This window comes from Hyperolius riggenbachi, chromosome 5 (assembly GCF_040937935.1).
Source record: "Hyperolius riggenbachi isolate aHypRig1 chromosome 5, aHypRig1.pri, whole genome shotgun sequence".
Lineage (NCBI taxonomy): Eukaryota > Metazoa > Chordata > Amphibia > Anura > Hyperoliidae > Hyperolius > Hyperolius riggenbachi.
In genome coordinates this window covers 416,226,143-416,239,685 of record NC_090650.1, presented here as the reverse complement: position 1 = coordinate 416,239,685, position 13,543 = coordinate 416,226,143, and the positions used below count along the sequence as shown (strand labels likewise).

The 13,543-nt window shown below is 45.5% G+C and overlaps 1 protein-coding gene across 2 annotated transcripts in view; it reads left to right on the top strand.

Annotated features, from left to right (window-relative positions):
* Positions 1-12,167, top strand: part of TATDN1 (TatD DNase domain containing 1) — a 34,929-nt gene extending 22,762 nt beyond the window's left edge. For both annotated transcript variants that reach the window (XM_068238007.1, XM_068238006.1), the window contains exons 7-12: positions 336-421; positions 3,169-3,209; positions 5,095-5,171; positions 6,010-6,080; positions 6,493-6,619; positions 10,721-12,167. In XM_068238007.1, coding sequence (XP_068094108.1) covers positions 336-421; positions 3,169-3,209; positions 5,095-5,171; positions 6,010-6,080; positions 6,493-6,619; positions 10,721-10,823 — 505 coding nt within the window. In that variant the 3' untranslated portion in view covers positions 10,824-12,167. The remainder of the gene's footprint in view (positions 1-335; positions 422-3,168; positions 3,210-5,094; positions 5,172-6,009; positions 6,081-6,492; positions 6,620-10,720) is intronic.
* The last annotated feature ends 1,376 nt before the right edge of the window (positions 12,168-13,543 follow it).

The following is a 13,543-nucleotide window of genomic DNA, read 5'->3' as shown; positions in this document are numbered from 1 at the left end:
TTGCCCCAGCCCTCTGCGTTGTCCTGCTGGCTGCCCGTCAAGCTTGCGACCCTGCTGGCGGATCAGGTCTTCTGCACCTGCACGGGCATCCGTGCCCGCGTCATCTGGCGCAGACGCAGTATGAGCCAGATGACGTGAACATGAGTGGAAGAAATGCAGGCGCAGAAGACCCGCCGGCGGGGTCGCAATCTTCACGGGCGGCCAGCAGGATAACGCAGAGGGCAAGGGCATGAGACGGCTGCTGTGGGCTGGAAGAAGCCCCAGGTGAGTAAAATCTGTTTACATTATGTCACATCAGAAGTCCTTTAAGTCGTGTTTTCCTTCTCTCTGGAAAGGTATTTTGAGAAGCAGTTCAGTTTGGCTGAACACTCCAAGCTGCCCATGTTCCTGCACTGCCGCAACGCCCACAAAGAGTTTTTAGGTAAGTCTGATATTTATGAATGGAAAGTGTATGTTGTAGAGTTAGGGCCCTTCCATACTGCATGCACTTCCATATGATTTTCAAAGAGCGTGCGTTTTGCTGATCACAACGGCACTGTGATTAAAGAGGAACTTCAGCCTAAACAAACATACTGTTATTAAGTTACATTAGTTATGTGAATTAAAATAGATAGGTAATATAATCTCTTACCCACTCTGTTTTAAAAGAACAGGCAAATGTTTGATTTCATGAGGGTAGCCATCTTTTTGGTTGAAAGGAGGTGACGGGGAGCATGAGACACAGTTCCAACTGTCCTGTGTGCTGATCACCCCTCCCAGTTAATAGGCAACGAGAACAACAACATAGGAAATCCCAACATGCTTTGCACAGCATCAGGGAAAAAAATGCACGCACAGGTCTCTTTGATGGGTGGAGCTTAGCTAAAAATGATGCTTTGGTAAGAAAAACAAAGTTCTGATGCTGTGAAACTGTTAAAGAAACACAAAGCCTTTTCATTTCTGCTGAGTAGATTTTTAGTCCGGAGGTTCACTTTAACTTAGTAAATGTGGAGCCCTGTACAGAGTGGCGCGGTCTGTTTTTAACCCAATCACAACCTCAGTGCCTGCTGCTGTTTTTCCTGTAGATTGCAGTTAAAGTGACACTGAAGCGAGAGAAAAAAAACGTATGATCTAATGGATTGTATGTGTAGTACGAATAATTCATAGAACATTAGTAGTAAAGAAAATATTTTTATTTTCAGGTATATAGCTGTTTTCTTTAACATTGCATCATTCTTTAATATTTGCAGTGCAGTTTAGAAACCACACTCTGTATTTTAAATGATGAAACAGAGCAGAGCTAATGACCCTTTGAACTTCCTGGCAGAAAAACGTTAAATGAACAAGAAACAGTGCGGACAGGTTGAGATAAGTGCTTCAGAAATAGCATTGCTCTCTGAGTAAATTAGTTGGAGAGCTCAGAGAAGCTTTTTTGCATAGATAATAACTGAAGTTTCTTAACTCTTCCTGTACTGGAAACAATATGAGACTCCTATCTGTGTTACTAATGTTGTATTGCTTAGCTGTACGAGACATACAATTCATTATCTCATAAGTTTATTTTCACTTCAGATTCCCTTTAAATGAATGGGTGCACATGCAAGTCACACAGCAAACATGGTGCTATGCTATTTGCTTTGTGATTTCCTGTTTGAAGAAACTTCCCACAGTTTTTTTTCACATCGGAAAATGCAATTACACCCGTAACGGTGGCAAAACGTGCACATTAAAAGTGATGATTGTAGTTGCAGCGCCTTGCGATATTTCGTTTGGAAGAATCCTTATAAACAGAGGCGCTGGGTACTAGAGGCAAAGCGAGAGTCCTAACCACTACACCACTGTGCTGTCCAAAGTAATAAGTATGATAGCTAGGCAGTTGTCATCTGTTTTAAAATACTATAAAGATGGCAGCCCCCATATTCTTTTCCCTGCTATTTCTTTTCAGCACTTAGGGCCCGTTCACACTTATAATCGCAGAACACCGGCGACTACCGCCGGCGTTTTGCGGGAGTGATTTTCCTGCGATTAGCGCGGAAAAATCACTGGACACTGTGGCGGTTTTGGAGCGATCGCGATTAGTGTGCTTCGCATGCACGCTAATCACGATCGCTAATTGCGGTACGCTCATTGCCAGCAAACCGCTGCATGCAGCGCGGTTGCGGTTATCGCTAACCGCGGCAGTGAGAACACTGCCACTCGCTACACTGTGTTGCGGTTTTTGCAGAACCGCCTGCGGTTTGCCGTGAGCAGGGTTCGCGCGATTCCCACTCAGGTGAGAACAGGCCCTAAGCCCCAAGTCACTTCAAGACTCCAAACTGGTTCACAGTACTAACCTTTATCCCCATGCAGGGGCGTAACAATAGACCCTGCAAGGGATGCAGCCGCAGGGGGGCCCAGAAACTGCAGGGGGTCCCGGGGTAGGGTGAGGCAAGAACTTGTCCTGAGAGACTGACAACTAATGGCAAGGAGAGAAAAGCTTTCTGCTCTCTGAACAATTGTTCTAATGATTACATCTGCTCAGCCACTGATAAGGAATCCTACAAAGTTTTATAGTAAAATATACCTATTCAGTGTGCAGCAGGCTCTTGTGTACAACGCCCTGCCCCTCCCCTCGTGCTCTGTACTGTAGTGATGCTGGAGGAGACTGCAGAGCCAGTTCTGTTCCATCAGAGATGGACAGAGTGAGTGTAATAAGCTGAGGCTAGGAGCACACTTATCTGTCCATCTTCTGTATGCATTTCCTGCACACCATGTGTGTCTGTATGTGTGAAAATATGCACATTTATCACAGAAGCGAATGTAAATTGATAGAGAAAATGCTCCCAGTGCTTCACTGCTGTTACTGTGCATGGGGAAAATACATTCAGGTGTGCACTAGCCAATTGAATAACATTGGTTCCTCGTTTACCTGTGCAGAAAGTGAGGGAGGTGGGGTGGGGGGGCCCCATCCAAAGTTTTGCAGGGGGGCCCAGTGATTTCTAGTTATGCCCCTGTCCCCATGTTATGTGGTGGGCTGAGTTCGGCGTTCAGCTATACACAATATGGTGGGGAAGTTCAGGTTGATGGCCAAGGTGTCTCCATTTTGTTGGTTGGATGTACTTCGGTCTCATAGATGCCATGTTTAGCAGCTGCACAGACCTCCCTCAGGTGACATCTGATGGACATTTGTTTTATTTCCTTTACTATCAGATATAATGAGGAGGAATCGGGATCGCTGTGTTGGAGGAGTGGTGAGTACAGGTCCCTGCAGTGATGATGCCGGATATGTATTAGACAGGAAGATGCTGTCAACATCTCATCAGTTTACATGATTACAGCTTGAGGTTTATTCAGTAACAAGTCGTGGTGATTGGAGGGGCTGATGGTTCTGGCTTGTGAGAAGATTGTATGCACTTTGGAATTAAGCCAATCAAAATTGTCTAGAAGCCCATCAGCCCGAACGCCCTGCCCCATCCACAGCCTGAAGCAGATGCAGAGCCTGTCTGTTGGCTACACACATAGGCCCTTATCCAATTAACTTTTCTGCTGAGTTTTCTCCCTGGAGGTAACATTTCCTCTCCTAAAAAAAAACAAAAAACTTTTCAGTGCTTGGCAATTCAAAAAGTACTGAATATACACACAGATAAGAACCAGTAACCTGCCGATAGGCTGCCCCTCCCCCCCCCCAATAGAGAGCCTAGCTCCTTCATGCCAGAGCACACATTGGGAGCTGGAGCTCTATTGGCGAGTTACCTGTAGCCTCATAAGTTGCTGCCAGTCTCTTTATCAAGTGACCACGGCGAGCCTGGAGCTCTATCGGCGAGTTCTAAGCTGCAGAGGAGATGAGTGGGCAGAACAAGGAGAGGTAGCTATGATCTCTAAGTACTCTCCCAACACGCTCTGCAAAGGGGGACCCCGCAAAGACAGTATCACTGCTGATAAGCTGACCTCCCCTCTTAGCTCAAAAATGTGTTACCAAAAGTTGGCGTATCTACTGTGATATGTGGTATAAAAAAAGTAGGTGAAAAATAACATCAAACTCATTTTGAGTAATATCTTGCTTGGTGGGAGCTTTTAAGCCAGTTGCAGATCTAATATTACCGTATCGCACCGCAGATATCAGACGCCATATGGCCCTGCACCATGATGTAGCGACAGGGCCATATGCATAGCGCCGCCCCCTGGCTAGTGACGTATTCCATGCTGGGCAGGAAGTATGTCATTGGGATTCCTGCCATTAATTAACCGTGTCCCACCCCACTCCGGTGGTGCGCACTGCCTGCCATTGACTTGCACTGCTGCATAATTTGTGCGGTAGGCACGGTCATGCAGCAATGCACTGCAGACTTTTGCGTCGGCATTGCTGCGATTGGGATACTTCCGGCGCACCGCGTGAAGCGTCTCCATACACTTGCATGGCCCTTGCGGCGGGGATGAGTAACGCAATGCAATGCAGTGTGCAAGGGACCTATAGGTATTCTATTGAAAAGGTTTGAAAATTTCTCCTGGCAGAAAAGTCCATAGGATATGGGCCATAGCACTGCCTGCTAGATGGGATCATTTGACCCAAGAGCAGAACTGTAATCATGTGACCTGATCTATAGCTAAAGGGGTTCTGTGGAGTGTAAAAAACAAAACAAAAACAGACACTTATGTGGGGCTTCTATCGGCCCCCTGTAGCTGTCATGTCCCGCGCTGTCCTCCTCCGTTCCCCGACACCGGTCCTGATTTAATTATTTCTCCAGTGAGACTGCGGCTGCGCGGCTTAGGCAAACCTCGTACTGCGGAGGAAAACCTCGTACTGCGCCTGCACAGTAAGCTCCTGGAGATGCGAGTAGGAGCGCGCACTATTTGTCTTCTTAGACGAATAATTCACGGTAGGGAACGGAGGATCGTAGGACGGCGCAGGACATGACAGCTACAGGGGGCCAATAGAAGCCCCAGGTGTCTGTTTTTGTTTTGTTTTTTTACACCCCATAGAACCTCTTTAACCAATATAGGTAGATGGCTGCTTTATTACAGGTGAAATGTGTACCGGTAGATTAGGGACCTCCTACTGTCTACAGTTCAGCTCTGTCTGCTGTTCAGCCGTGCGTTTACACGTTATAGATGGCTGCTAACCTCTGCTACATTTAGGTGCATTCTTTTGATGGGTCTAAAGAGGACGCAGAAGCCATAGTTGACTTGAACCTCTACATCGGCATTAATGGCTGGTAAGATATGATTTTTTTTTTCCTCGGTAAGAAAAAGGGTTGACTATAGAATACTGGGCAAGAAAATGTCTTCTCGCCTTTTAGGGGACCTTGAACCTCCCTTTCCTCCAGCAAAGGTGAAGGAATGTGTAGCATAACCCCCCCCCCAACTTTGTTTTCCCAGCATTCCTACCTTATCTTTCAATGATTCTTTCACAAGTCATCTTTGGCCCGATTCTTTCACAAGTCATCTTTTTGCCATATTCGTGTGATTCACTTACACAGCATACAGCCCTGCCCCAAAAATCTTATTAAAAATATCATAGTTTGAGTGGAGAACTTTGTAAGAGGTCTTGTTCTGCTATTTTGTAGAAAGTATGGTTATCAGTAGTCAAGTCCGGGGACACCATGCTTGTGCTGGTGAAATCTTGCAGGCCAAAAAAAAATGCTCCTGGCCAAGAGAGAGCAGTCCAGGAGGTGGGCAGAACCGTGTATGAACAGTAGCCCACGACTAGTCTAGTCTGCAAGTTTTGGGAGGCAACAGCACAACAGAGAGGACTGAGAGGAAACAGAGTGACCATGTGAAGGATTATGGGGGCTGTAAGAAGCCCCAGCAGTTATGTATGCAGAATGTCGCTGTGTTGGAGGCTGTCAATCCTGCCAGAAGATAATTACAATGGTTCAAGACATAAGACATTGGGGGGGGTGGGGGGGGGGGAGAGAAGAGTTAGGGGAGAAAGCAAGATCTTAGGAATGTTAGGATAGCTACAATAAAGACGAGTATTCTTCACAGAGTGACTGCACTTTAGGTTTAGAGTTCTACTTTAATGCCTTTATTATATATATTTTTGTCTTCCAGCTCTCTAAAAACTGCCTCCAACCTGGAGGTTCTGAAGACGATTCCCAGTGAGAGGCTGATGATTGAGACAGGTACGATACATATCACAGATGGATGTGATGAGCTATGGTTGGATCAGGAGCGCTGGGCAATAAAGTAGATTTTTTTTTTTGGGGGGGGGGGGGGGGTTGATGCCATGCATTTAAATTATAATTTGTAATCTGATTCACTGCCCAATCCACCTTAAAATGAGTCCTCCTTCACTGACACAACGTAAGACGTACCTGCCGGCCACAGAGGATGCTCTATATCACACGGGGAGTCCAGTGCAGTGAGAGGCCCATCACTCCTCACAAACAAAGTCCAATCTGCAGTAACGATCCACACAGGACTCAACCCTTCAAGGAGTGATTTCCTCCTTCACTGATCCATCTCTATAACACTTGCAAATTGTCCTTATTATTGACAAGTTAATATGCCTGTACTTTCCTGTTTCGTGAACAGATGCCCCCTGGTGTGGGGTGAAGAATACACATGCTGGATCCAAGTATGTGAAGACCACCTTTCCAACCAAAAAGAAGTGGGAGTCCGGACACTGCTTAAAGGACAGGAATGAGCCCTGCCATATTGTGTAAGTTTCGCCGTGTTTCACTGCTTCGTCAGAGGCCTATCACACATTGTGTACATTTTGCAGTGTGTTACTACTTTGTCAGAGGCCTATCACACATTGGGCTATATTCACAAGATTTTCCATAAATATCTTATTTATTACCTAATTGATAAAAATAACCTTTCAGCACATTTTACAAGCAAAATAATCACTCAAAGTAAGTTGTTCCTGATTAACTTAATTTCAATATTACTTTTCTTACCTTCATATTATATTTTTGCTCTTTGTGAGCTTAAAAATGTAACAGATAAGGTGAAAACAGAGGAAAATGGGTGAAAAAGCTTTGCGAATCATGCCCAATGTGTACGTTTCGCAATGTTACTGCTTCGTCAGAGGCCTATCACACACATTGTGTAAGAGACTGAGGAGTTGAGTCATTGTAACCTACAGCCACTTTTATGTAATTACAGCATATATCTGATAGGCCTAAAATCCTAGTTCAACGTCACCTTTTATGAGTAGAATAAACTTGCATTAATTACCCGATTTAAAGGGAGCCTAAACTGAGAGGGATATGGATGTTTCCTTTTAAACAATACCAGTTGCATGACTCTCCTGCTGATCAATTTGCTGCAGCATTATCTGGATCTAACACCTGAAACAGGCATGCAGCTAATCCAGTCTGACTTCAGTCAGAGCACCTGATCTGCATGCTTGTTGAGGGGCTCTGGCTAAAAGTATTAGAGACACAGGATTAGCAGGAGAGTCAGGCAACTGGGATTATTTCAATAGAAAATATCCATATCCTTCTCAGTTTAGGTTCCCTTTAAAGGATTGGTTCAGGTGATGTAAATCTAGTTTATATATGGATTTACTCTTGCCAATCCGCCTAGTGACCCTCCCCAGCATTCTTTATATGTACTCCTCCTACCACACTTAAATGTCTGCTCCTGCCTGACTCCTCCCACCATGCTTTCTCTGCCCTTGACTCCTCCCACCACACATTGCCTGTTTGCACTCACCCATTCCCTTCACTTGCTTCCTGTCAACCTGAGAATATAATTCACGTCATCTTCCTTTACCTTAAAATCACTTTACCACTCATGTCCCTTGAGGTGTCAGATTCACAGGAATTCTTCTCCTCATCCTATTAGGCTAGCCCTTATCTTTAAAACAAACCTGTCGGGAAGGAAAGTTTAAAAGACAGGTACTTACCTAAGTAGTGGGCGCCTCCTTGAATCCACCAGGACACCCTCTTTGTGATTGCGCTCCTGTCTGTGTACAAGTGCATGGGTAAGGTCAGCACAGGCCCACTAAAACAATGTTGCTCCACGCACAAGCAGCTTTGTTCTACTGGGCATGTGCGGATCATATCCCTGCTGGCCAAGTACGGAGGCATTCACACACAGACAGGAGTGCGGCCACGAGAACATATTCGACAAGCACTCGTGGGATACGTTCAGACAGACCCAGTGCTGGAACGGAGAGCTTCAGGAAGATACCACTGATGGTAGGCCATCACATAGGATCACTAACTAACGATTTAGATCTGGTAGTCCTTGCAGCAGGACATCTCTCAACCAATCCTCATCTAACAGCACAAGCGGCCAAGTACTGTGTCTGTACAGCAATTGTTCCTAGAGGATTTTGTTGTCCAGATGACCGTTGTGTGTGCACTACTCAAAATGTACTGGAGGTGACCTGTTTAAATAGTTAATGTACAGTTCTACGCATACAAATAACTAAGCTGTGTTCCATTTTTTTCTGCCTGAGTTAACATTCATGTGTGTGAAGTTTTACACCAGTCAGGCGCCCAATCTGAATATAGCACAATCCTAGCTGATAAACAATATAAGCTATAAAACGACATCCTGGAAGAGAACAGCTTTTGAGTGCAGGACATTGATCAAGGTGAAACGCAAAAAATTAGAATATCGTGCAAAAGTCAATTTCAGTGATACAACTTAACAGGTGAAACTAATATATAAAATAGGAACCCTTTGCAGGTGTTTTAGATTCATTAGCTGATTAGATTCTGACACTTTGAGTCTAGACCAGTGTTTCTCAAACCTGTCCTTGTGACTCCCCAACGGTGCATGTTTTGCAGGCAACCTCACCTGTGTACAGGTGGGGTAATTACTGTCTCAGCTACAGGGAATCCACCTAGCTGAGATACTAATTACCCCACCTGTGCATAGATGAGGTTGCCTGCAAAACATGCACCGTTGGGGAGTCACGAGGACAGGTTTGAGAAACACTGGTCTAGACTATTGAACATTTAAACAATATTCTATTGGTCTGAGAGATTGATTTTGTATAAGCAATAAGCCATAATCATCAAAAGTGTAAAGGTCAGTAATTGATTTATTTTAGCTGTGGGACACAAAAAGGCTGTGTCATTGAGCGGACAAAATAAAAAAACTTAAAAACTAGATTTTTATGTTTAAACATAAAACTGTGGGATACCTAAAAAAAAAAAAAAAGGGTACTTATCCGTTAGCCGGGCGCATCCGGCAGGTGGCGCTAATTACTATTCCCCCTCCAGGCCGACATGGATAGTAGGGAAAGATGTAACTCTGGTGGAGTTTTGTCGCCACCTAGAGGATGCGCCCGGCTAACGGATAAGTACCAAAAAAAGTGTTGTACCAGTTCGGGAATGTGTGGGTCAGAACCTGAACCCATGCATTCAGCACCATTTAAAGAGACACTGAAGCGGAAAAAAAAATATGATATAGTGAATTGGTGGTGTACTATGAATAATTACTAGAAGATTAGCAGCAAAGAAAATATTCTCATACTTTTATTTTCAGGTATATAGTGTGTTTTCTAACATTGCATTATTCTATAATATGTGCCGATTACACAACACTCAGCATTCAAAATGAGTCTTTCAGAGCAGTCTGTGAAGTAATGACATCTCCTCTGGCAGAGGAAAAGTAAATAGTCCAGGAACAGTTGAGATAATAAAAGTCAGATAACAGCCCTCTCCAGGACTAAAGGTAGCCATACACTGGTCGATTTGCTATTAGATCGACCAGCTGACAGATCCCTATCTGATCGAATCTGATCAGAGAGGGATCGTATGGCTGCCTTTACTGCAAACAGATTGTGAATCGATTTCAGCCTGAAACCGATCACAATCTGTGTCCCCCCCCCCTCCCCGCATACATTACCTGACGCTGGCTCCCGGGCATCTTCTCCGCATCTTCTCAGCGCTGCACCCGCTCCATCCCGGCGCTTCCTGTGTCACTCCGTGACCAGGAAGTTCAAATAAAGCGCCCTCTATTTGAACTTCCTGGTCACTGCAGTGACAGGAAGCGCCAGGATGGAGCGGGTGCAGCGCGGAGAAGATGCAGAGAAGACGCCCGGGAGCCAGGGTCAGGTAATGTATACCTGATCGGCCGCCGCTAGCGACGCGCTCCCTACCCGCGGAGGATTGAGGGTAATTTCCCGCACGGCGCGATCGACGGACCGATCCGACTTCGGGAGGAAATCGGATCGGCGGGTGCGTTTAGCGCGAACGATTGGCAGCAGATTCGATCCCAGGATCGAATCTGCTGTCGAAACGGCCGCGAATCGTGCCAGTGTATGGCCACCTTAACTTAGTCGGAGAGCTTAATGGCTTGTTTGCATAGAGATAACAACTGGAGTTTCTCAACTCTTCCTGTACTGGAAACAATTACACTGATGTATCGGATCTTAATGTTTTATTTCTTAGCTGTGCTACACATACAAATCATAATATCAAATTTTTTTTCGCTTCAGTGTCTCTTTAAGCATCCAATAGCAGGACCTCAACCTGCATTGCCGCAGCCACCAATTAGGTTGCCACTGCTGAGCTAGGGGCGGGCCTTGGCAGAGAATTTGTAAAAACCTGCATGGAGGAATTACAGCTGATCCATTTTGTAACCTTTCCAATGGCTCTGTCTTTTTTTACTTTAGGTAATCTTTAACTCCAATACTTCTTGCTGGTGTGTGCTGAATGTGTTTAGTATCAGAACCAGGCATTGCAGAATTCGGGCAATACCAGTAGGAGGATAGATAGGATAAGACCTATGTAAATTAGCTTCCTGTAATTTGCATGTCAGGTACTCACTAATAACCTTCCCTGTAATATTGCAGACAAGTCCTGGAGATAATGGCGGCAGTCAGAGAGGAGGAGCCGGAGGAACTGGCGAAAACCCTCTACAACAACACATGCAAAGTCTTCTTCCCTGATCTATAGCAGAATCACCGCATTTACATTTGGTCAAAGCCTTACTCTAGTGTTATTTTATATATTATTTCTGAGATGGGGAAAGATTACAATCCCTCATTTGTTATTGCAGTCTGTGTCCCATCACTTCCTGTATTCTGTGGACAGGCAGCGCTTAAAGGACAACTGACACGCGAAGTATACGGAGGCGGTCATATTTATTTTAAACTACCGTATACCAGTTGCCTGGAAGCCCTGCTGATCTGTTTGGCATCAGTAGTGTCTGAATCACACCAGAAACAAGCATGCAGCTAATCTCGTCAGATCTGACAATGTCAGAAACACTTGATCTGCTGCATGCTTGTTCAGGGTCTATAGCTGAAAGTATTAAAGGCAGCAGGACAGCCAGGTAACAGGTATTGCTTAAAAGGAAAAATATAGAAGCCTCTATAATCCCTCTCGCTTCAGTTGTCCTTTCATCAGTAGCCGATGCCCCCTTTCCTACAAGAAATCTTTACTTTTTCTCAAATAGACCATCGGGAGGGGGGGCTTATATTGTGGTGACACCCCTCCCACCGTGTGATGTAATAACCATGGTCCTGGCAGTTTCCTGTCTGTGAACCTTGGTGCATTGTGGGAAATAACAGCTTTTTCCAACTGCCAAGTAAGCAGTATCTCCTGTGTATAGATCCTGTGACGGTACATTTCATAACTGGCTTACTGTGGACCCAGCCTTATAGCATTATTTCAGAGACTTCAGTGTAAATAATGTAATGGAAAAAAAGTGCTTCATTTTTACAATAATTATGTATACATGATTTAGTCAGTGTTTACTTATTGTAAAATCTTTTCTCTCCCTAATTTACATTGACATTTATCACATGGTGACATTTTTACTGCTGGCAGGTGAGGTCAGTGGAAGGATATCCTGCTTGCTTTTTTGGTAGTTGTAAACAGCTATTTCCCACAATGCAACGAGCTTCACAGACAGTAAACTGCCAGGACCATGGTCCTTACAGTTTCCTATGGGAGGGGTTTCACCACAATATCAGCCATGCAGCGCCCCCTGATGATCAGTTTGTGAAAAGGAATAGATTTCTCATGGGAAAGGGGGTATCAGCTACTGATTGGGATAAAGTTCAATTCTTGGTCGGAGTTTCTCTTTAAGTGGAATGTAGTTCATTACAGTATTAAGCATGGCTCCACCTCTAATGTAGCATGAGGGACAACAGATGTTGAACACTAGGAATAGATTGTACAGGTAAGCTTATGTACTACATGGAGGGGGTAACATTGGCTAATAATAATTGGATGCGTGTACAAGGCTTAGCCATGCTGTCACAGGAACAAAAATAAAGGATTATTCTCTCCAGACTACAGTGTAATGCTTAACCTCAAAGAGCCGGCTCTAAATATAAAAACTTTCAGAAAACCTGAAGTGAGAGGAATGTGGAGGCTGCCATCTTTATTCCCGGATAAACAATGCCAGTTACCTGGCTGCCATGTGAGCTTTAGGCGTTGTGTTTGAGTCACACACCTGTAACAAGCATGCAGCCAGAGGAGTCACAGCGTCTGATCTGCAGCTCATTCTGGGCCAGTGATTTACAGAATTAGAATCAGAGCATCAGCACAGAAGTCCAGCCACTGGCATAGTTTATAAAGGTAAGAAAATGGCAGCCCCTGAATTTCCCTCACATCAGGTACCCTTTACTAGGATTTCAATACCTCAATTCCCTTTACCCTCTTATTGACCACGTCACGCCGAACGCGGCCACTCCCCCAGGACCGCCTGACGATGATTGGCTACAAGTCCTGGGGCGGGGTTTTGCAGGAGATCACATGCGCATCTCCTGTTGTATGTCTGGGCTCCGCTCCGTCATCAGTCTACCAGCGGCGATCACCTCTAGGAGACTGTTAGACGGCGAAATTGCCGTCTATTTACTGTGTACAGCGGTGCAATCTAAGGCGGCGCTGTACTGGGGACAGCCGTGACACTCGACGGTCCCCCTGGGGAGCTCAGAGAGCAATAGGCTGATGTCTAAGAGCCAACAATCGCTGGGATTGGCTGCCGGGGGGGAAGGGAGAGGCGGTAATTAACCACTTAAGGACCAAGCTTGTTTTCCTTGATCTGTGCTGCACGGGCTCTCCAGCCCACAGCACAGATCGTGTTGCAGCCAGGGCGACCAGACTCCCCCCCCCCTTTTTCCCCACTAGGGGGATATCCTGCTGGGGGGTGGGGGTGGGGGGTCTGATCGCCACCGGCTATCTGCATGTAGCGTGGGGGGGGGGGCTCTTCAAAGCCCCTCTCCGCAGCGATATTTCGCCTAAGTCCCTCCCCTCCTTCCCATGGGCAGTACAGGACAGCGGCAGCGGTCCGTCCTGTACCGCCTCTGATGGGCTTCAGTCTGGGTTGAATCACTTGTGTGCTGAGTTGTACAGCCCTACAGCGAGCCCTAATGCTAGGTACACACCATACGAACGTTGTGTTAGCTAGATGGTTCAATAGATTGTAAGCCTTTGGGCAGGGTCCTCCTCCTTATGTATCCTACCTGATCATGCACCTCTATTACTGTGCACCCATACTATGGATCTGAGTGAACCTAACTTGCCTAATCTCCATGCTCCCCTCCAGTGACTGACTAAGCATTACCTGGTACTCATACTGTGCTGTGTGATCTGGTTTTCTTGTATTCCTGTATTGTCATATTGCTGTTTGTCACCCCTAAATATTGTCTGTAACCTAAACTAAT